This window comes from Poecilia latipinna, unplaced genomic scaffold, assembly GCF_001443285.1.
Source record: "Poecilia latipinna isolate Pla-1442-1.1 unplaced genomic scaffold, P_latipinna-1.0 Scaffold252, whole genome shotgun sequence".
Taxonomy (NCBI): domain Eukaryota; kingdom Metazoa; phylum Chordata; class Actinopteri; order Cyprinodontiformes; family Poeciliidae; genus Poecilia; species Poecilia latipinna.
Genome location: NW_015112868.1, coordinates 888,302 through 912,922, shown reverse-complemented (window position 1 = coordinate 912,922; position 24,621 = coordinate 888,302). Strand labels below are relative to the sequence as shown.

Genomic DNA, 24,621 nt, shown 5'->3' with positions numbered 1-24,621 from the left:
TTTATAATAAAAAAAATGACCGAATTAAAAAGTCATGCATTATTAAAAAAAATCAAAAAAAAAAAAAAAAAAAAAAAAAAAAGGCGAAAAGTTGGTTCTTGAATTCCTTCTTGATACCGGAATGCGAGAAAGCTGAAAACCCATGGTGGCTGTCACGCATCAGTCCACATTCACCCTGAGGGAAGATTTGAGGAGGCAGGGGAGGTCTGATGGTGGTGACATCAGGAGGGGACACCCTGTCTTGTCTGTTTCATGTCTGGGCTTCCTCCTGGAGGATGCCTGCTCATGTGTCTATCACTGAATAGTGCTGCCAGTCACGGACGTCCTCTTGTAGTTTGTAGTAAACCCTGATAGGACAAATCACACCAACTCTTGCTGTCTCACCTTGACCTAGTGGGCTGTTTGTGTTGAAAATGTCGGGGGCAGAATGGATGAACGGTTGGATAAATGGATCAGGAGTGGGTCAATCACCGCTCGTCTTTACTTCTCTGACAGATCAGAAGTGAGAGGCTAAGAGAAACATCCAACATCACTCTGCGCTCGTGTACTTTTTTTTTTTTTTTTCCCGCTGGCTGTACTTGGAATTGCATGACTGGCATTAAGCATATGCACATGTGGCTTAAAACCGAGAGACGGACATGAAGAAAGCAAACACATGCGCTCCGTTTATGTGCGTGCGTCCATATGTGGTTCGTGCCCGCGCATACGAGTGCGCAAGAAGGTATGCATTTCCTCTGCCAGACAGATCCTGAGTTAACACTGTTGTTACATGTGGTTGTATCGTCCTCCCCTGTGCGCCGGGGCTCAGAAAGCTGTCAGGAACACAATTGATGGCACTCTTAAATCCTATATCCTTATTTGTGTCAGATGGTATTCCCTAATAAATATTCTGTCCAGGGCACACACGACACAAAATCCTTCACTCTTTCTTCCTCTATTTTTTTTTTCTTGCCTCCTTTAGTGCCAGTAATAAGAATGTGTTCATATGTGAATCTGTGTCAGGGTGAGTTAGTGCAGAGTAGCAGCTGTAGCTGCACATTTCTACACCTGTGCGTGTGTGTGTGTGTGTGTGTGTGTGTGTGTCTGTGCGCGTGTGCGTGTGTCTGAAAAAAAAGGAAGGAAGAAGACAGACAGTGAAAGACAGTGACAGAAATGGAGCGTATGTGTGAAATAGGTTTCAGTCACCTGGAATCTGCGCATGTCTCGTGGATTCCCTGCATTTTTCAGACAGTTCTGATTGCACTTGAGAAAGAACTTTAGGAAGAATCTGAAAAAGAGCAACAGAGAATAGCAAAAAAAAAAACAAAAAAAAAAACTATTAGTTATGTTCCCAAAGTTAAAAAATGAATGAAGGAAAAAAAAGTGACAGAATGTTTAAATTAAACTCTCCAGGCACACTTGATTGCATTCACACATTCATCTCAACATTTTAATCTCATTTGCTTTTTTTTTTCCTTCTTTTTTTTGTTCTAACCCGGGAGCTTCAGCCTCTTTGTGATCTCACCTGAGTTCACAGGTCTTCCCCAACACCCATCTGCCACTAACATACAGGAAGTCACTTGATATTCCACCCACCTCTTTAATCCCAGGACACCCCCTGTGCAATTAAAGTTCCCCTGTTCAATAGGGAAGCAAATGAGGCCCACCTGTGACCAGGTCTTGTTTGAAGAGCATCAGGGATAAAGGACCTAACAAGGTGAGAGCGCGCCACAAAACTTATAGTCCTGTCAGGCAATTAGGCGGACACTCCTGGGACCGCAGAATGCCACACACACACAGGCACACACACCTAATGTGTACACACACCCATGTACTTGTGGGTGGGTGAGGCAATTATGCCACAAATTACAACCTGGCTAATCGTCTCTGAACAAATGTCACGTCTGAGTGAGATCTGGGCTTGGTTTAGTTCACATAAGCTGCCCTCTTCTCTCGCTGGATTTATTGATAAGGAAGCAAATTTAGAGTCGCGCGTATCAAGATGTGGCCTCCCCGACGCAAAATAGTTAAGGAGGGAAACATTTACAAGGAAGGTAAAAGCGCGGCGAGAAATTATCTCAGCTGTAGGCCATTGTGTTGAAAAGCATACACGCAGAACAAACAATGAAATCGACCACAGATCCCGACTGATTGTGCCTACGGTTTCTCCAATTATAGAAATACAGCACAGTCGTATTTATTTTTTCATCACATTGCGCCATTATTACTATATACAATGCCATTGTTGCCTTTGTAAAAGTGACTCGGCTTTCGAATCGCCGTGTCTTACTGGATTACCATAGATTGCACCATGGATTGCGTGGCCATTTCATTCAGCTAAATTCAGTGACTTGTGTGGCCTGCGAGGACGCGTTCACAACACTTAAGACTTTTGCGTTCGCCCGCTGGGATTCCAGCCAGGCCATAAATCAGAGTCTGAAATGGCCCTTCTAACCCTGGCCGCATTAACACATGCACTGGTCATTTAGAAGCGTTCTTCGATAGACTTCTATACTTTTGCGCTCCGCTGTGGACCCAGGAGGGCGAGCGGAGGTGAGAAAATATTCCCCCTCCACATCCGAGGAGCTTTGGCTTCGACATCAATAAAAGATGTTTTAAACCATGCCAGAATGCTGATAGCCTGTCAGTGTGTGGCAAGGCTATCAAAAAAAAAAAAAAAAAAAAATTTAAAAATCCTAACTTGTCATTAGTGCGTTTCAGTTGATTGTGTTCGCTGTGTTTTTTCGGGTTGCATCTGTTGGCTGATCATCAAAATGACCATTATGTACTCTAATTCCCTGACCCTGTTTTTATTTCCCAGAAGAGTCATAATGTAGAGCAGCAGACATCTGCGGAAAGCAGACCTGAAATACGACTTTTATTTGTCTGTCGCCTCTCATACGGCATGCACGTATTTGTATGTGTGCGTGTCTGCGTGTGTGTGCGCGTGTGTGCTTGCGCTGGAGTGGGTTTGCGTGTGGATGTGCATGCACATGCATCACCTATTGAGAGACAATTTATGTCAGTGCTGGAGACAGAATATATTTTCCAGGCATTCACTTCATAAAAGAAACACATCGCTTTCAGAGTTGGTCTTGTCTCTTTCCTGGATGCTTCAGTGCCTTCCCATGCAGCTCCTCCCTAAGCAAAACCAAAAGTTTGAGTGTCCACATTGTTACAAAGAGCCTCCTTATGCTTAATCTTATGAAGGCAATTAAGTACAATTTCTCCCCTAAAAAAAAGAAAAAAAAGAAAGAGGCTTCATTTTCACCGTCCACACTACTATAGCATTCATTACATTTGAGTTGGTTAGGATTCTCCATGAGTACTCTGCAAATTGGTCCTTGGTGGAAAGGAGAGCAATTAAGACAAGGCCCCTCTCTCTCCTGTACTTCTTAAATATCTACAGAAGTTTGTGCTGGTGTTTTGGCACGCACAGAGACAAAAGGAGGTTGTTTAATTGTTTTTTAATGGGATATCAAGTCGTCGCTGCCATTAGATGTTGGCAATGGAGGGCAAAGGGGGATAGAGGGAAAGAATGAACTGCAATTAGGTTTGATTAAAGCTATCCTTCTCAATAATCAGCTGTTCTGACAGGACAGGGGGACCCTGGTGGCCGCCGAGATGGAGGAAGGTGTTGAGTGATATTAAGGCCAATGAAGGGGATATTAACATGGCTAATTAAAGCTCTTCCAAAGCCGAGAGAGGAGGCTCTCAGTGGACTGCACTGGATGAAATAATCGGCCAAGGCAGCTATCAGTTGGAGGAGGGAGAGAACAGGAGTGTGGGAAGGGGTGGGGTGCAGTCCACGCGAGGGAAGGGAGAGGCGGGGGAGCGTGGGGGGGAGTTGAGGGAGGGATAGTGGGAGGCGTAAAGGAAAAACTCTGAAGTGTGAAGAAAGACAAAGAGGAAGACATCGACAGGCATACAGAGAAAGACTTCTGGGCCAGCCACAGAAGCTCTTTTTGACATCAAGCCTCTCATTCTGTACGCCCGAAGTCTGCCAGTATAACTAAGACCTGACACGGGCTTTTATCTCCGACAGCTAGTCATACAGGTCCTCAAATCAACGTTAAAACAATCCCGCTCATGCCTCGGTCTAAGGCAATTAATACGGTTCTCCTGTAGTACCTCCATGCTCGCCCACTGCCGAAGCTACTAATCATGCCATAATGATTTCTCTCCCTCTGGTCAAAGGGGAAATAGATTGTCTCTTTAGTAATGCAGCAGGCTCTGCGCCTTCTACTCCCTGGCTTCACAGACCCGGTAATTGAGGAGAAAAAGGCCGACTTTGGCACTTTGACTGATTTGAGGGCTGCTAGACCCTCTTATCTTTACTCTGATCATTTTAGGCTGACACTCAAAGGAAGACCCATCGCCCTAATTCGAGCTCACCCTCTCCCCTCATCAAACAGAGGGGGGAATAGGGAAAAAAAAAGGAAGAGAGAAGAGGGGGGAAAAAACAAACACAGGAGGTGAGGAAGCCCTTCTCTCATTTAAATGGCCAACTTAATTGCCGGGTTGATGTCACTCATGCATAAATGTCCAACCTTTTGATTTGAGTGAGGAGGGCAAATAAGGATAATGTTGTATTATTAAGGAGGATCTATCGATCTCCAAGGCTTGCCGTCTTCTCATTTTCATTCTTTTTTCTCAGCGTTTCTGCAATTGATTGAAAAGTCTTTATTCTTCCTCATTTTAGGCCATAAACATCTTAAATACGACCAGATTTTCTGTAGGTGTTTAATCACATACACATGTCACATGTTCATTAATTGTTGTATTAATTTATTGCTTGTTGCTGTTTTTTTTAACTTAATTTGTTTTGAATGTTACCATTTTGTTTTATAGCAGCTAACCTTCTCAGAACTGGTGGTGGACAATTAGCCTCTGTGCTCATATTAATTCAGCTGCATTGTCTGTTTTTAAATGTATAAAGTCAAGTCAAGTTTGTTTCATTCCTTTTTTTTTTTTTAGCTCTGATGAATTTTACTGTTATTTTTATTGTAATAAAACTACAAATCCCACAATGCAGGGATGCAATAATTACTGTTGAATAAATATTTTAACCTTAGATCTTCAACCTTTCCTCAAACCTCTGAAAATGTTCCACTTCTGCAGGGAGCAAAATTATTCAGATTAAATCCAATGTTTAGGGTAATTGAAGTAAAAGGAGCTTCTTGTTTAATTTCCACTAAGACCACCAACCTAATCAATCACGTATATCAATTTCTCCGCCATGTGATTACAAAAACATTAATTTTTGGGGGGTTTTTTAAACCAAAAAAAAAAAAAAAAAAAAACTTTATATGACTTGCAGATTCAGATGCAGGAATTCACTTTCAAACTGGAATATAGTGGATAAAAAAAAATCTATGTGCATATAATTAAAAACAATATTTTTGTTAAGAATTCCCAACCTTTTCATTGATGTTCACAATGAAAGAACGGTGAAGGAGACACTGCATTGGTTGTCGCAACCTCCGGTGCCTCTGTGTAATGTGAGTTTTCTGTTTTTTCTACAGTGACCTCAAATGATATTTCTTAAACATTGGATATTTTCCTACTGGAATTCAGATTTTAAAAAAATGCATTTATAGATGATTGGAAAGTATTTATAAATGTGTTTGACTCAAAGACAAAATTCTGGTGATCCTACAAAAGCTGTGTATCTTGTTAGGCCAGGCATAAAACCATCCAGGAAAAAGCAACTTAAATTCTCATAAAAGTATTTTACTTGATTAAGCTATAAGGCAAGTTGAATAATTATCACAAAAGTTTCATTTCTCAAATTTAAACCTAAAAGGGTCTCATGTTGAATTTATGATCATTTTTTTATGTATTCTTAATCTGCTTATTTTTTGTTTAAATTCTCTGAATTGTTTAACAACTTTTCAGTGATTTCTTAAATTACTTACTGCGAAGCAAATTTTTTTTCTATCGATAGTACACCTTGTTCTTATTGTTCAAAAGAGCTTCCCCGTATTTACTCAGGCCGTTACACAATACACTGACAGATGGCCACAGTATCTGTAAGAGGCAGGTATTGACAACTCTAAGCTCCTGATTGGTGCCCCGGCACTAATGACTAGCATGCAGTGTCCACAGCCGGCAGCCATGACAGTGAGGTCATCCGTTGCGGGGTGGTGAGTATCGATCACCACCCAGCTCCAGCCCATCAGGCCCCAGCTGCCTCCCAGACTCAATGGGCCCCTGTTACAAGAGCCCTGTAAGAAACGGCTCCCAACACCAGACTACAATCTGCTGACACCAGATCTCTACGCTGAGATAGTAGTACACGGGTCAATAGCATATCGGATTTCCAAAACGCCAGGGTCTTAATGTCAAGCCTCCTGCCTTTCCTACCTACTGCTCTGGTTATTAGGCACTTCACTGAACTGCATTCAGATCCCTGTTGTGACAAGGAGGGGCAGGTAAAACGAGAAATAGAGACACTTATAGATCTTAATCTTCCCCGAACACTTATTTATGCAGCTGAGTAGGCCCAGATATACATGCCAGTTAAGACCTTGGGAGGCCGCACTGAGCAAACTCGACCCTCTCCATCATATTTCTGGCCTGCTGCTGTTCTCCCTCGTCAAACGGGGCTGTTTTTTTCTCGCCTTAGCTGAAGTAAACCACAGCACATTAACAATATTTGCTCTACCCCTGTACAAGCGCCGAGGGACCAGACCAACAGATCCTATCACTTCTTTATCAGGGAACAAGTGCCTCACTATCCAACCTTATTGGGTTTGGGAGATTAACCCCTTCCACCCACTGGTGCTGCCCACCTCCTCAGAGAGCAGCGAGGCAGATGTTGCTGTGATTATTATTGTTCGACATCAAATACCCCCGACTGCACGTCTCTGAGAATTTATTAGGTATTTCCAAGGCCCTTTCTGGGTTTTTACTTCTATATTTTTTCAGCTGCTATTGTCAGTTCATTCCGCTGTTTCATATTTCATATTTTTGTAGCTCGTACACGTGTGTTGCAAAGGTGTCACAAATAATTTATGTGCTTCCTCTGCAACGTAAGATGTAGCTCTGTCCCGCCATTCATCCCTCTTTACCCTTTCCACCAGCACCAGCACCACCACCCCCATCCTCTCTAATGGGCAGAGTGGCATTGACATTATTTCACTTGAGGATCCCTCACTCTGTCAATCCCTCTTCATTTACTCCATGGCTACAGGACTCATTATGGTATCTCTTCCTCCTTCACTCTCCCTCACACGCTCACTCATTCTCCTCACCTCCTGTCTCACTTTCTCTCCACCTCACTCTCGCTCTCTCTCTCCGTCTCTCTCTCTCTCTACCCTTCTCTCTTTCTCTACACTGTTAGTTTCTTACTTAAGAGAATCACTCGTCTTCACAAATGGTTTCACGTCAAGCCCACTCCCAGCTATAGCCCCCACTGATTCCCTTCGGGCTTTGGCATAGGTTTACTGTAACAGATTAGACGAAGACTTGGAGCTCCTGCTAACTATCCATCACTAGCTAACAGTGGACTAAGGCTGTGTGCTTTATGCAGCTTTTAGCTTCAGCTCCGCCACACACTGCATGTTTAGCCCTGAGCTTTCTGTGCTCGCTCTGCCTATCCCATCCCATTCACATCGAGACACCGCAAAGGCTGTGTACTGTTCCACGCTGTTCTTTGTTTTACTCAGAATACGACGTTACTCTGCCGGGACTTTGAACACAATATAATAAGACGCTGGGCATAAATAATTCCGCGTTACTTTGTCTTGCCTGGTGCTGTGGTAAAAACAAATCTGATGCTAAATGCTGCTGTAGAACAAACATCATCTGCATTGAAAGTGGAATCCCTCAATGCAGCTGAATTGTTGTTTGCCCCTGAAAAAAAAACAAAAAAAAAAACACGTGAAGTTCCCTACAGATTATAGGCATTGGCAAGCAAGAAATTCTCAGGGTATAACGTTAAGTAAAAACAGCGAGGTTTAACGGTAGCCAAGTTTTAAAGAAAAGTTATCAGACTGATTTTGTTGGAAAGAGAAGAGCAATAATTATTTCTAATTTTTACAACATCTTGAATATTACAGTTCCAATAAAGTCATCAAGTATCTGTTGTTACATAATGATCCTAAACCAAAATAAAAGGTAAACAATTACCATTTTTAGAAGCAGATTTCTAGCAGTAAATACATAGAGTATCACACCTTTATTCAGTTCTATTCTGGCAGAGATGCAGCAGAGTACCACTGGTTTAACCAGCTATCATAAGCTAGCTACGTGGCTATGTGCTCCAGTAGCTAGCTTGCAGTCAGCTGCGTAATAGACCTGCCATTTCCCAACTTTAGTGTTACGGCAGTCCTCCAGTTTCAAAAACCATGGCACGTTTCCAGACAGAAAAAAACGTTTTGTTCATGTAAACAAGAGAGAGCATGGAAGCCTTATTTCAGCCAGCTGGCTGGCAGTATGCTGACTGGCTGGTTTAGATAAAAGTCTACATGTGTTGGTTTTTAAATGTTTGCGTCAGTGCAATCCAGCCCTTTCTGTTGAACGTTTATGTTCACTTTAATAAAATTTTCACTACCACTAATCTATGTTACTGTATTTTAACAATGGGACTAATTACACACCCAGTGAATGTCACTCAGCTTAAATCTCTCACTTGTGAGCAGCTCTAAAGGCCTGTCTTGAGAATTTAGTTTAACTCATTTTTTGATGCTCACAATCTGGAAAGCACAATTTTGCCGCTCTCTATTTGGTTACTGAAAGGTTCATAAAATGATGATCTGTTGCATTGCAGATGTTTTATAATCCACCGAGGCTCATTGTACCGACATTATACTGCATGGCTTCTTCTCAATGAGTTGCACATGATAATTTCTTTGCTTCACTCTACTTTATTGTATCCTGTCACATCAAATTGAATTGCGTTGTAATTATTATAGTCAAAACATACCGAACTGAACGGAACTGTGGTTGAGTCGTATCAGATTGGCGTTTGCAGCTTATGCATCTTTATTTTAGCAGATTGTTTAGCAGTGTATTGAGATCCATATTATTTCTGTTTCAAAGCAGATATACACCCAACCCTTGTAGAAATGGGTACGTTGATGGTTTAAATTAGCAAAACCTTGGAACAGCAGTAAAAGGTCCGTGCCTATTACCAGTGTTGACTATGGCAGTCAGACCAGTGTAGACTGAGAGATATCTGCCATTGCAAAAACAATCACGCACATCAACAACACAGCTGCCAGGAATATTTACTCACCAGCTGGACACCATAGAGGTATCTGCTTGTTATGTTTTTATTTTGTTTTTTTGTTTTTTTTTCATGTGTGCATAAAAGGAAATATGCGGCTTTGATTACTGGTCAGTGCTGCAGCTTGTGGCCTTGAGGAAATACCAGTCAGCACCTCCCTGCACTGGTGAGACGGAAGATAAGCATATGTTGGCGTGGCCGGTTGAATAGTTGTATTTAGGGTGTTGGACGTGGTGTTCTGCAGGCTCCTGGAGTCTGTTCACAACGAAAGCCATACAGCACAGGCGCTCTCCTGTGACACCCCTCGGAGTGATCAGACCCAGGCGAGGTGCAGAGGAACACGGCTGTACAGCGAAGGTTAGCGGGGAGGCTGTGACCGCTCACGGTACAGATAGCCTTGGTGGACTCAGCATGCCATCAGGGGCTGATTTACATGTGTGTGTGCTGCTTTTAGGTCACCGAGTCAATGGTTTTGCAGTCTGTCCATGCATGCTCATATTTATGTGAGTGTTACTCTACATCATATTTTTACTAATGTATAATACATACATCTAAAGTGGCTGTCAGAGCTGATCAGTCATCATGAAGCAGTCACTGTGACATTGCCACTACTTTGACGCATTCTCAGAAGACTTAAAAAAAAAGAGAGAGCGAGAGAGAGAGGGGGGGGAAACATAACGGACTGTCATGTAGGTAGGGGGGATAGAGACAGAAAGACAGAGAGTGGGTCGGTGCTTAAAGCTAACAGGTAACCTTTCTCTGCACCTAGGACAAAGGCAGGGGGGGAAAAGAAAATGTCAAATTAAGAGAGGCCAGGCAGAGAGACGTGGCTGCCATATTTGTGTGAAAGCCCAGTGCTGTTGGCAGCAGAGATGGCTGCTTTCTGATTCATCTGGGGCCGTATGGCAAAGCTTTGTCAGTCTGTGCGAGGTATAAATAATTCAGGGTGAGAGATGGCAATTACAGGGCCCTGCACAACCAAAATGAATATTTTATAAGGACTAAAACTGCCCTGGAATGAATCACACACATGGAGTCACACACACGCATGAGTGTAAGTGAATGTGTGCACCCATACACGCATGCACACAAACACACACAAAGGTAGGTCTATGAACCCTTAGCACGGCTGTTGTATTGTTGACAATGTGACTATTAAGTTAGCCTTTGCATTCGTAGGAAAATCATTTTTCATATTCTTGTAAACACGTATGATCTCTGTCTATATATTGTTTTATTAGTTGACTTTATTTAAAAAAAAAAAAAACTTACCAGAAAAAATTAAATTTTAAAAATGTTTAGTGTGTATGTATGCAATGTGTTATGTGTTGATCAAATTTAACTAAAGTAAAAAAAAAAAAGTGCAAAAATGTAAAGTTAGAAAGAATCAGATTCAGAGTCTGTACTTTTTGACCCTGTAAATATGGTCTTTGTGTGTGAGCAAAGGGAAAGAGGGAGCGTAGTGTGTGTGTGTGTTGGTGGGTGTGGGGTTGGGGGGTGTGGGGGAGGGCTGAAATGCTAATGGGAAAAGATTAAACCCAAAAGCCGCCTGGAGCATTTACCTCTAAAAGGTTTTGTCTGTCAGGTTTCCTGCAAAAGTCTGTCTTTATAATTCTGAGACAAAAAATAACATTGTTCCTCAGTCCTGAGGAGCGCAGTGGCTTGGTTGAATGGCCATTGTGTAGGCCTAGCTAATGATACCTTAGCTTTTGTGAGAGGGAGGCCAGGTAGGTCTGTGACATCAACGTCACACAAGTGCTTCTCTGTCCGGATGTTTAGGGAAGGATTTCGTCCCGTGGTGGGAAAGGAGTATGGAGAATAAACAGTGTTCCACTTTTGTGCTGTCATTCTTCAACCCCACATGTTGAAGGACATTTTCTTTAAAAAAAAACCTGAAGATTCATAACTATTACCAAAGTGTGTGCAGATATTTACACACACTGAACAAAATGACAGAAAAACACATTTCGGATGTTTACCAGCATTTCCTCAGTATTTGGTACAATTACCAAACCCTACCGTACCTTCTTAAAGTACGTTGCTGCAATATATGCCTTTTCCTCCCAACAGAGCTGGTGCAACTGAGTCAGGTGAGTTGGGCACCTTGTTTACACTCATCTTTTAAGCTCTGTCCTGAAAATTTCTATCGGACTTAGGATATTTGATGGTCTTTTTAAAAATATTCCCTTGTTGTCCTTAAGCCACTTTATATCTAATATGTTAAGTTTAGCTCATTGCCCATTTGGAAGACCAGTTTGTGCTCAAGCTTTAACTACCTGGCTGATGTTTGGAGATGTTGCTTCAATATTTTCCCATAATGTTTCTTTCCCTCACACTGTCAACTGTTTGGCAAAGACTATCAGCCTGTTTTTGCAGCAAAACAACTCCACCACATAATGCCGCGACTTCTGAAATTCCCCGTGAGGTTGGTGTGCTCTGGCATGCAAACTTGTCCTTTATTTCATTAAATGTGAATTATGGCCAAATGTGTCAATTGTAGTTTCAGCAGACTATAGAACAGGATTCCATCGTTTAAGGTGTTTGTCCCCGAGTGCATCTGCAAACTGTAACCAATCGATCAATGAGGCTTTTGAAGTAGTCGATTCTTCTTTTCTGAGTGGTCTAAGTTTAAAGAATCCTCATTGAGAAATAAAGAATATAATTTATTCCTTCTTTCATTCCTGTGAGTGCGAAATCCAGCACCAAGGCTTATTGTAGAAACTTTGGTCTGACAAAACTGTGTTTCTAAGGGCAAGTAGCTTTTCTAAACAATGAAAGTACTGATGTAGCTCATAAGTGACCAGTTCTTGAAATTTATTCCTTGGAAACATCCAAAAGTTTTTGAAATCAAGCATTTTTGTAAGTAAAATTATTATTAGAAAAATGGCCAAACAAATATGATGATAGCATTTTTTTTTTCTCACTGTCAAACACCCTTAACTTACCTTTATCTAATCATAAATATAATATTTGTATGTAAGTTTCTGGAAGAACTACCACAGCACCGAATGATATAATTCTGTCCTTTTTTTCTTTTTTTTTCCTTCTCCCTCCCCACTTCCTTCTTTATATCAGTGGGAGTGTGGACGTTTTGTCAGTCCAAAGGGAAGATGGCAACCCTCTGAGGGAGGAGAGACCCCATGCATGAAGACACAGAACGCATGTGTTGGAAAAAGTGACAGCGAGGCAAATGCTAAGAGAAAGCTGCTTCCTTACCAAACCGCACACTGTTAGTGATACAGCTCGTTGTTATGAAGGCAGCTGACAAAACCCTAGCATGGCATGTCTCGCCCCGCTTGTGAATTTTCAAAGGCTGTGATTTGCAAATAACATGAGTCTCTGGGCATAGACTGGGCATGTAAGTACAGTGGGAGGAAAAAAAAAAAAAAAAAAGAAGCTCCCCCTCCTGTTCTGCTGGGGGAAACCATTACTTGTCAGCTCAGTTCTTTGTCAGGAACCTGACAGATAAATAGACGGTGTTTTGCTGCTCAGTCCTCCTGCCTTATGTACACAGAGGCGCGTGTCTGCTTCCACATGCAGGTTGACTAGCTTTAGGCGGAGGAATTTGTTGAAAGACACCCTGCCGCTTCTCAGGGCAATGACTGAAAATATCGTGGGCCACTTCAGACAAGCCTCAGACAACAAACAATGGGGGATGATGTGTAACCAGATAAAACACAGATCGGATAGCTGGGTCTGAGCACCACTTATTTTTCATGCAAATTACTACTAATGAGCTTCCTGAAATCTGACTAATTATATCAAAGTGATTTCTTTAATTAGTTTGTAATAAGTCCTCGCAAAAAAAAAACCCTAAAAAAACATCATAGTAAACAGATTAAGCTATATAAAAATATCAATTTGTCACACTTATATAAGACACTGCACAGTTGGGGCTAATCTAGCTTTTCCAAATGCAAGAGCAAACATTTATTAAAGAATTAAACACGCACTTAGAGAATAGTCGGTAACATTAAAGAGGCGCGTCTTTTGCATATTTGTCACTGTTCCTCTGCCATAGTTATAGGGAAGAAGCCTCTAAAAAGATGAACCTAATAGTGGGTGTAATGACTTCCACATATGTGACTAGTGGGGAGTTTAATAATTCAATACTCTAATAAAAAATTCAGTAATTAAAAGTCGTGAAATATTTTAACTATCTAGCTCAAGCAGAGCTGGTCTTATTTTAATCAGCCATCAGAGATTACACTTGCGAGTGACTGGAAACACTGACCATCAAAACCCAAACACCTATTTGAAAAAAGAGCAGATGACGTTTGAAGAGATAAGAAATTGAATTTATCTAGCACTTTGCACCTCTTGTTAATCCGACAACATTCCTCAAAAATTCCCCGAAGAGTGAAGGGGGGGGAAAAAAAAAAAAAAAAGAAATCTCTAATATAGTACCGGCCACAGGAGAACTGCAAAGACTACCGATCTTTTCTGATACCTTCAATCTGCACTGAGATGGATTAAACATTCAATTTGTTACTTGCCAGACCACCACCTTGGCTCACCACTTACCATACAAATGGAAAACACGCTAGTAATCTATTAGCCTGCCTGGCCTGACACTGTATTATGTTGTATTTGTATTATATTTACTTCAGGGAAATTACGATTCAAGTCATATTTATCTTCGTGTGGAAATGTGTGTCTAAATGGAAATCATCTATAGTGCGAGGGTGGATGCAGAGCAATACTAATGTGATCCATGAACCGTGCGATTTAGTCACCCTCTATGGATGCACTATGGGCTGATTCTACATATCAAACATGCTCTCCCCCTGTTAAAGCCCGTACCCAGAGCCCCCGATGCTGTTTGATAATTATTACGCTTACATTACAGCACAAGACCTTGCCTGTGGAGCTGCAAGAGCCAGCCCCCTTTCCTATAAACACACACGCACACACACACACACACACACACACACGCACGCTCGTGCGCATGCAGACGCACATACTCCTTTTGTCATATACAGTAGTAAACAGCTTCCCAGTAAGCTGTTTGCACTTCACTGCCCGCTTTAGGAAATAAAAACAAAGAGCAAATTGGGGGTTTTGCGTCTCGGTGAATAAATAAGGTTGTTTTACTCACAGAATCCATTACCTTTTAAAACATGTGCCTAATGCGTGGAGTCTTTTCATTCCACAAACAAAGCTCAAATTAGGAATTAAATACTTTCATATTTAGATAACAGCATTAGCTCCCTGACATCGGTGTTAAAAATAAAAGGAAAAAAAAAGAAAAGTTGGACGCCATCCATATCATTCCCGCGCCTCCATTGTTACGTTAAATTGCAATATTAATCCCACGCTCAGACAGAGGTGCTGCTGCTTTTTTATGCGGTACACTTGAATTATGCTATTGAAGTAATTGATAGTGATTCAGTCATTGAGGGTACTAATCCCATGATTCAGTTCATCTCTCTCAGTGCCATTTACCTCCAGATGTTTAGGGTTTGGGGGTAATCAATAAAGAGGGAATAAAGATTGGCATGCACAATACTCCCCTTGACAAGCTCCAGCCGAATGTTTGTCAAGCAAATTAAACACACTTAGACTTTTCACCTGCTCCTACAACGACACCACATATGGCCGTGAAGTTAAAAATAAGAAACTGTGCATACATTACCATGCATAATGCACAACTCCCTCCATTTAATATGCAAATTTTGTAAAATATTACTGAATACCTTCTGTTCAGAATGAATAAATTTGAATTGCAATTAGAATAATCTTGTATAATTAATGAAAACTGTCAATTTTGGTTCCGAAGTAATTTGATTAGCATGTTGATAGGACACTTATCAAGTTCAGTAAACTGTTAGATTAAGAAGATGAAAAAAAAAAAAAAGAGAGATTCTAAGGATATTTTTCTCAACGGCTCTGACATTTTCCCTGGGCATTGTAAACAAAGACAGTAGCTGGCAAACTTTCTGATTCGGGAGGTGGAGGGGGGGGGGGAAGAAAGCGGGAGGGTGTAACAGAGGAAGAGAAATAGAGACGAGGACAGAGATAGAGAGCCTCTTGAGATAATCTGCGAATCTCAGTCCGCAGATGAAAAGAAGTCTATCGTCGAGGCTCCTGAGCGAGCCACTCATCTCTGCCCTCTGCTCTCCAGCTAAGCCCGAGTTTATGGGATTTATCTCGCGAACCATTTGTAGTTTTCATATCACATGATGAGTTAAAAACAGCACAGAGCTGCTCTAAATGTTTCCAGGCTATGAATGTGGAGTTCTCGGCTCGAACCCGCAGACAGCTAATCCCAGACTGCAATTCTTCTGAGAGCAGCTATCTATTAGCAATCAACAAATTGATGTGCGCTATTGTTGCATTGTATAAAACAGAACCATCTGTACTGTCTACAGATGAACAGAGCTAGTGACCTCCTTTTCCCCTCTCTTTCTCTGCTCATTAGCTATCCTGAACCTCTTTCTCTCCCTGCCTTTAGTTTTCAAACCCCCAAATGAGACCTAAATCGCTTGCAATACAGGTTAGCTCGAGGAAGGAGGGGTTGGTGGAGGGGGGGGGGGCAAACATCTGTCGCGCTAGGTACCCGCATGCAGCTCGGGGTATCTCCTGCGAGGAACTTTGGGGATGTTTAATTCATAAACGCTGTCATCCATGTAAACCTCCTGATTTCATAATGACTAACTCTTGGTGGTTTAATTAATTTAATAATGCCTTTCAGAAGCCATAAATGAAAGGGTCTCTGAAGTGGCGCATTAATTAGCCGACGCCGATGCTACCCCTGTCAGACTGGTGGCTGTCAAAAAGCGGGGCAGAGCGGAGGATGGGCACAGCTGACGTCTCCGGGTTCAAAGGTCATGCCAATCACACTCCTCGACGCGCTTAATGAGTCGTAATTTGCGTCTCGTACACATGTGTGTCAGGGGGTCAACCTGTGGTCATGTCCGTAATTCTAGACCACATGAAAATAAACGGCGGTGCGACAAGGTAGTTACATCCTCAGTAATAAGTAGTGGCATGGTCGCATAATGTTCCAGCTTGTATTTACACGCTAACCCCCCTCCCTGAAGCAGGACTCCATCACAGCTCTGCCTTTCTTCGTATAACGGTATGATTCGCTTCTGCTTTAAAGGGAAAGTTCAGATGTTTTAGTAAGAAATGTTATGCGAAGCTGTTATGAGTAACAGTTCCCTTACGTGTAGTTGAAAGACGTCACAGTGGGATTGTAGAGAAGTGAAGAGATCCTCTGCTGCTTGAGCTAATTTTAGAAATTTATAACAAATCAAACTGAAAAATGATTAGGTCTGTGGTATACAACAATCTTTTACGGACTGTCATTCAACAAGTTTTTCTGTTATGAAGCTAAAGTTATGCTAGGCAAGGCTGCCGACTGTGTGGATCCATCTAATTTGTTAACCTGCAGAATGTCAACATAACTTTCAAGCAAATATGTAAGACCTGGAAAAGCACAAGACCATTCACTGCCGAATTCAGAAATGACAACATTTCACAGAATCACAAAAATTTGTTCCACTCTTGGCAGAGTTAGAGGACACCAACATAACCGCAAGGTGATAATGCAGATGTTCTCCAGCTGAGAAATTTCAAAAAGCTTACAATGATGAAGTCCTTAAAGTCGCTAGCCATATTAATCCACCTGATCAACAGTGACTCATCAGTCCGCTCTTAAGAGTGGAGTAAACATCTGGATTTGCATCTGGACGCAGTGGCATCAAATATGGTTCATCTCTGTGTGTTTCCAAGTCAAGTGGACTTGCTGTCAGCTGATTAGTCGATTACTGATGCAACTGAAGGCCTCCAGCAGCGTAACTTTAGTGTAGCAGCATAGAAGTTGTTTGGCTAAGAAAAAAGTGACATACTTCTGTCAAATACAACATTACTTCACGCAGATATTAACATTTTCAGTTAAAGTCTATAATTAGCTAAAATCTGCTGTTAGCCTTTTACCTCTGACGATCTCTTCACTTTGTTGCAAACCCTTGGTAACGTGACTTCTTTCTACCACGTAAAGGAACTGTTGCTCATAGTAACACAGAACATCACTTCAAATAAAATTGAACTCTCCCTTTAATTGCAGCATTATGGTTTACTTGACAAGAGGTCGCAACAAAAAATAAAACCAACTTCATTAAAGAAAAATCCCAGCAACTCAACGCATGAGCACACAAAATCATCACAGAACCAACTAGATTATATTCCAAACTAACTCCATGCATCTCATAAGGAGGTTGTTTTCCTTCTTCATATTTCATAAATATGAACCAGGGTGGTTTGAGTCTGTGCCTGTCCATTTATTACCATAAAAATCAGCTGACTGAAGTATCTCACTATCTGTGGAGGCAATTAACTGTTTTGAGAGAATGCGTAATACGGGACTTTGTAATGGTATCATTTGGAGTCAAGGCACAGATGCGCCGTGCAGAGCCATACTGTAATTAGAGAGAAACGCTGTACAGGTTTTCCACTAATTAGCAAATTATGCTGAAAATAGCATCAAGCTAATTAACAGTTATTATGGCATTTTTGAAAGTATGACTTTAATTAGCAAAGTCCTGACGCAGGCAATTTCAAACTCGTCTCTGAGAAGATGAGGAAGGGAAGCTGAAAAAAAAAAAAAACATGGGGCATGATCAAGAAGATACCCAGATTATTATGATGCTGTCAAAAACTAAAGGAAGGCGAGCAAGAAAAAAAAAGGCAGGGAGACGAAACGAGAGACTGAGTGAGTGAGGGGCAGAGAGGGGTGAGCAGGGGGTGGGGGGGGTAAAGCTTTTGTGTGTTGTGTCTGAATCTCCATCCAAATGAGGGGACATGTGTGCCGTGCCACGTTGCCAAGAGGAGCCCTGAGCCGTGTGCCCAGTGTCAGGTGGCGGCGGCTCACCCCTCAGCTACCAGGCGAAGACGAGAGTGAGCTCAGCTGGTGCCCACAGCCACTCACTTATTCTACTCCGCTGCACATTAAAGGAGCCCTCGAGTGGAGCCAAGCAACGCCAGCCAGCCAACCTGACAACGCCGCTCCACCTCCTCCTCGTTCCCAACAGCTCCTCTTAGCACTTCCTCAGACCCACCTTGAAGCTAATGATGGCGCTTGTGTAAACTTGGAGAATTCTTCGCCCGCTGAACACGTCGCTGAATTATTTCTGCCATTTATTAATTCACGGCTGTTGATACTCGCAACGAGTCGGGATTTCAGGAGACGCCTTTTGTGGAGAAGCGTGTCGGTGAAAGCACCTGCGCAGGATCTTTTGAAGGGAGGAAGTGTCACCAATGGAAGTGGGGAAGCGAGCAAAAGAGGAGTGGAAGAGAATGGAGGGAGAGAGGAGAGAAGGAGAGGGGTGGACTGAAGGGTCTTTGAAGGCCCAGTGTGTGAGAGAGAACAGAAGTGTGCCTAGCCCCAGGCAGCCTACGGCTCAGGCCCATTAGCTAGACTGACCTTGCCCGCGCCTTTGTCTTTGTGCTCTCCTCCCGCTGCTTCCCCTTCTCAAGCATTCCCTTTTTGTTGTCTCCGAGCGAGATTGGGATGGGGGCCATATCTCTCAGCTTTCTAAACCTCCCAACCCTCCCCCTTATGGTATCGCCCCCCCCCCCAACCCCCCCATCAACAACACGAACGCACCCAACTTCCCCCAATCCTCCCTCCCTCTCTACGCCTAGCCCGAAGCCTGGGCCCCCCCAGAGGGCTTGGTACAGTGACACGCCTAGCCGGTGGCCACCTCTGGCCTGACGAGAACTTGGCGGAAGCGGTCAGCGCCCTGAAGGCCCCCAGAGAAAAAAACGCCACACATCGCATCAGCAGGGCCTAAAATCGCAGTGCTGCCGGCCTTGCATACATGCACCCATTCTGGGCAGCCTGCCTCTTTATTGCCTGCCTCTCATTTGAGAGGATGGAGACTGGCTGCCAAGTTTTGACACCGCCACATATGGCCTCCTCCATCAATCGGACTAATCAAGCATCAAGGGGAGGCAGGACCGACTTAATTGCCAGCCAGATATAGCTGCTCTCACTTGACGTGCAACCTGAAATAGAAACAGGTCTAAGGAGACATGACAGAAGATAAATGAATGTGGCCATTGTTCTAATAATTGTATGAAAATGCCTTTCTTTACACTTCAAGTCTGAATCTGCACTGTGTACAAATAGCAGCTAACGCAACAAGAGCGGTTATTTCAACAACACTATTGCAAATATTGCTTTAGTATAGCATCATCCCCTCATTAAAAGCTGTATGGTGTTCACATTTGTAATGTTTGATACCTCCGGTTAGAGAAGTGTACAGTAAGTTGTTAGGGACTTTTTTCTTTCCCATGCAGGCTGCAGTGCTCGGCACCTTTAGACTCCTTGAGGCATTTCTTTCTGCCTCTGCCTCCCTCTCTCAACTTCCTGTTTCCCTACACCCCCCACTGGGGCAGCAGCCGCAGAATAACTTAGCACATGGAATGAGGAGGCGAGATCAACAGCGGCGATCCATTCATCTCCAGTTTCTCCTGTCACTCTCTCTTTCCGTTTGTAAACACTGAAGGTCTGTGGTCAGAATGGCCTTTTGTCCACTGTGTTTTTCTGCATCCCTCTTTTATTCACTTCAAAGGTAACAAGTGACAGATGTCTGTCTTCTCTGCGGTCTTAAACGGCGAGGCTTCGCGATAGCATCTGGGCTGAATGTCAAACTGTGAGTCTACCCTGAGAACGCACTGTGCTTATGCCAAGCTCATTGTTATTAATGTCAGGGACACTGCCTACAGAAGTATTTAAGATACTCCCTGTAGTTCACAGCGGGGTGCATACAGAGGAGGGGGCAAATATGTAGAAGTGATAGACAAAGAATATTAGAAAAGATATTAGAATAGAGAAATTACAACAAAAGGGCAAAGTGAATGGATAAATAGCATTAATTAGGTCTTTATCAAGATTTTCCTGGTGGGCGTGCAGTTTTCCAAATAATGACTCTGCATGAATCAATTCACCCACAGGAGGTGATTAAAACAAGTAAATATATACATATGACACTCGCATATAGATTCATTGTGTACAATGATATTCTTTAAGCTTTTGTTTTTGATCTTGATGATTATGGCTTACAGATAATAAAAGCAAAAAAAAAGATTATTTTTTTTTAAACTAAATATTATGTTGTGGTCTACACAATGACACAGTGATGTGAGAGACTGCTGATGTGACCATTGTCCAGCAGACAGACACCGACACCGTCCACAACGAGGGTAAGCCACAAAAGGCCATTGCGAGATAAGCTGGTTGTTCACACAGTGCTGCATCCAAGCATATTAATGGAAAGTTGAGTGGAAGGAAAAGTTGCACACACAGCAGCATTATCCCAAAGTTATAAGAGGGCGAAGAACAGCTTGTTTGAGGGAGATTCATAACATGTAGACGGGGGACTGGCGTTAGTGTTAAGTTTCCATAGTCAGTGATAGTTTGAGAATTTGTGTCATTTGCTAATCTTGGTGCACACAAGTTCAAAGACTAAGCAGTCGTTTCTTAGGAAAAGTCAGAGCTTCAAGGTTCATCCAGTAAAAAAAAAAACTAGTAAAGAATCAATGGATAACTGTCAGAGAAACATGAAGGACACAAGAATCAACAATGCACCTCAGCAGAGCCACTAGCTGATCATCTTCATGTCACACTGCAAAAGGAGCCAGACCCAGTTTTGAGTGTTTACACCATAATGAAACAGACATACTTTAAAGTTTAAGGTATATCAAAATGAAAAGAAATGAACACTTCAATTAGTATATGTTAGTTTCTGGGTCTTTTTTTTTAATTAAATGACTAAAATTATTTAACTTTTCTATGAAACTCGTATTTTGGGGTGCACCTCCTATATATATATATATATATATATATATATATATATATATATATATATATATATATATATATATATATATATATATATATATATATATATGGCAGAGCAAAAGTTGGGATTGATTAAACAATTCCTGGGAATTCGAAAAACTAAAACTAGTGGTAAAGGTGGCAGCATTCTGAGCTTGTAATCACAGCACGGTGCTGTGTTTACCCAACTCCCTCTTCTCGATTGCCGCCTGCTTTTGGTATTTACATGTTTAATTGAGAAGTGCGCTGCCGGTTTCTTCCTCCCATCTGCCGAGTCCCCTTTTCTTATCAGGCTCATTCCTCAAACTGACAGCCCTTCCTTTCTGCGTATCTCTCTTTCACTCCCGTGCCACCACCCTACTAACTCCTCTCTCGTCCTTCCTCTTTTCCCTCTTCATTCTGTGAAAGGCCTTGATATGAGTAACGACAACTCGTTTTTTCCTCAAATCAAACCAATAAGCAGCAACATGCAAATGCAGATTTCCACGTCAAGAACGTCACATCACAGAGCTCTCTCTGTTGTGTGGTCCAGCTTTTTTTTCTCCCTCTCTCTCTCTTCCCAACTGCACATCTAAATCACGCGGCTGTCAGACGCAACATGTGTGTCATTGTATCCCCATCAGCGTGTTTCATTGTACACACTACCACCTCTGAAGGGCTGCCTCTTATCAGTGGAGTGTCAGAAAGCCCCCTGCACCACCACCTCCTCCCTGCTGCCTCTCTAAATGCTTTTCTATTAAGAGCAGTGTTGTGTCCCTCTGATAGCAGCAGCTTCTCCACTTCATCATTCATAATCCCAATGGGCATCAATGGATTCTATGGCCCGGCCACACCAAAGGCTTTGTCGTTCGGTGCAAAATGAAAACAACCTAAATGAGAGCATTGAGGGATCGGCTAAAAGAGATGAGGAAATTAGCTGGCAGGCCAAAACACTTGAATCATGAATAGTCTAATCCACAGCAAAGCGCTGGTGGTGCCTCACATGTCTTGAGTGGGTTTTTATTCTGCAAATATGACATCAAACATCACTACAGAAGTACAAAGCTGTGCTACTTAAAGTGTTTTAAAAAAACAAAAAAACTGTGCAGTATATACAGTATTTTGTCAAATAACAAGCATACACACAGAGCCCAAGCAAACTGATTTCGATCAAAGCATGTCCATGTGACAGGATGGCCTAGTCAAAGTCCAGACCTAAATCTAATTAGATACATGTGGGATTTGATGGGGGGGTAATGTAAATACAATGCTACACTTAATTTTTTGCCACTTCTGAATAATGCTTTACTTCTGTCTGGTCTGTACATTGAAGTGATCATTAGAATGCTAAAAGATGAGCCGCTGTCCTAGACAGACTCAGGTTATCAGCTTTTCTTCCTAGGCCGTCACATTATTAACTCACACCAGATTCCCTACTAAGGGAAAAATATTCTGTGGGAAAGGCCAGATAGTTGTCCTGTTGACAAATTCCCCACCTAAGCTCTGCAGCTCCTCCAGAGCTACCTGCTTCTCCGAAGGATCTATGCATACTGTGCAAGAACAGAAAAAAAGAAAAAGTTGTTTTACTCAAGGAGAGAAAAATAACAAGAGAACAGAGTTCTTGCTGACCAGGACATTTCATACGTCACAAGAAAAAGAGCACAGTCACAGTTGTAACCATGTCCGCTTTACATTCCTGACCAATCACACACAATATTTATTGGAAACCACGCAACAAAACTGTTTTGCCCAGACTATATTTCAGTAACAAGCTGCAAAAACACCATGATGTCACTCTGATGCTTAGGTGCTGCCAGAAGGCAGGAAATATTTCAGTGGTACCAGAGTAAAATGGGGCTAAATACTTATGCACACCACACTTTTTTTTTTTAACCTTGTGATTATGAAATAATTGCATCACATCAATGAAATGTACCAAATTTTGTGGTCGTCACGCAGTAAACTGGGAAGAAAGGTCATGAATCCGTTTGAAAGGCACTGTATGTGCTGTCTCTTCAAAGATGGTTCTATTTTAGATAAACGCACCACATGACTGAGAAAAACAATAAGCACCCGGAGGCAGAGAAGTGATCTGCAAATCAAGGTGTGAGAGCCAGACGAGAAAACCAGGAACAAAAAAAAAAAAAAAAAAAAAGATTTATCAGTTTACGTTACAATGACGGCATACGGGCCAAGTTTTACCGACTCGAACGGTCCAAAACCGATGTTCCCGCCCTTCCCAGCAGGTATGAGTCTCGCTGGGGGCCTGGATGTGATCAGCAGCATCCCCACCACGTCTCCTCATTATTGAGTAAATAGGTTTGGGCATGTCCTCAGTAAACAAAGCCAAGACTGACAGTTAAGGGAGTGAGGGGAGTGGGAGGCAGCCTCGTTCCCAATTAGAGTCGCCTCAGGCAAAACTTTAAAGAGGAGATCAATCCTACAGATCGCTAAACTGATCCTGTCACAGGCTGGGGATATTTAAACCGCGGTGCTGAGGAGAGCGGCGCGGGGCAGTTCTCAGTACAGTTTGACTGTGTGTGCTAATGACTTGGGGGTAGGCTCTCTCACCAGGACACACACCCCACAGCGAGGAGGCCATGATTGACGGGTGAAATCGGACCTCAGCTGCAGTTCTCAGCGCAGCGGGGGCCAGATGGGGGCGGGGGGAAATAGTGATTTGCGTTTTTGTTTTTTTTCTGATTTTTTTTAGTATGCAGCCCCATGCACTAACGGATATTCCCTAATTGTCTCCCCATACTTACCTGTGAGGCCATTTCCCATCACAGATGCAGAGTACATTTCAAATTAACCCAGGATGTTTTGATTTTTCTCTTCCTCGTCCGACACCTTTGAAGCAGACTTATTAAAATGTGCCAGCGGGTATCGTTCCTGTCCATCCGCTCGAGTTTTGGTGGGGGAAAAAAAAAAAAAAAAAAGTTCGACAAAAATAAAAGCACCAGCATTAGGCGAATGAAGCCGGTGAAATGGAGATGACACCTGGGCTTAACATGACAGCCAAGTAAAGCTGCACATACTGAATCTTTGACTATAAGTGAGAAACTGGCATACTCCAACTCCCAGGCACACGTGGGTAATGTGTAATGAGCTACCAAGCTCTGCTGCTGCAGAGGAGCTGAACATTTAAATGAGAGTGTGATGCATTATGTATATCACTGAAATTCCTGTGCAGGAATTAATCATGATCATAAAAGCCAAAGACAAAACAAGGCACTCAAGCCTGTTCCTAAATAGTTGTGATCTAATGCAAAACAAATTCATTTTTCATGCCATTAAAGATAAAGAAAATCTTAAAAGGTTTGGTTGTGCTTGTCTGCTTCTCTTATTGAGAGTCATTGACTTTCAACTTTATTTGCGGATTATTGCAAATCCCCCGTACAAATCATATCATGAAATCATGTAGCTGGGACATTGGATGTGTTCTGCTAATGCTCAAGGAAGATCCCCTGAGGGAGCCATTGAGAGGAGGAGAAGGAGAAGAAAGAGAAGGGAAGGAAAGAAACGGATAGAGTGTGAGGGGAAGGCGAGAGAAAGAGAGAGAGAGGTGAAGAGCAGGTTACAG

General features: G+C 42.4%; 1 protein-coding gene across 6 annotated transcripts in view; it reads right to left on the bottom strand.

The window, feature by feature from the left end:
• LOC106947699 (transcription factor COE3) overlaps positions 1-24,621 on the bottom strand; it is a 95,975-nt gene that overhangs the window by 40,045 nt on the left and 31,309 nt on the right. For all 6 annotated transcript variants that reach the window (XM_015032882.1, XM_015032879.1, XM_015032880.1 and 3 more), the window contains exon 7: positions 1,186-1,267. In XM_015032882.1, coding sequence (XP_014888368.1) covers positions 1,186-1,267 — 82 coding nt within the window. The remainder of the gene's footprint in view (positions 1-1,185; positions 1,268-24,621) is intronic.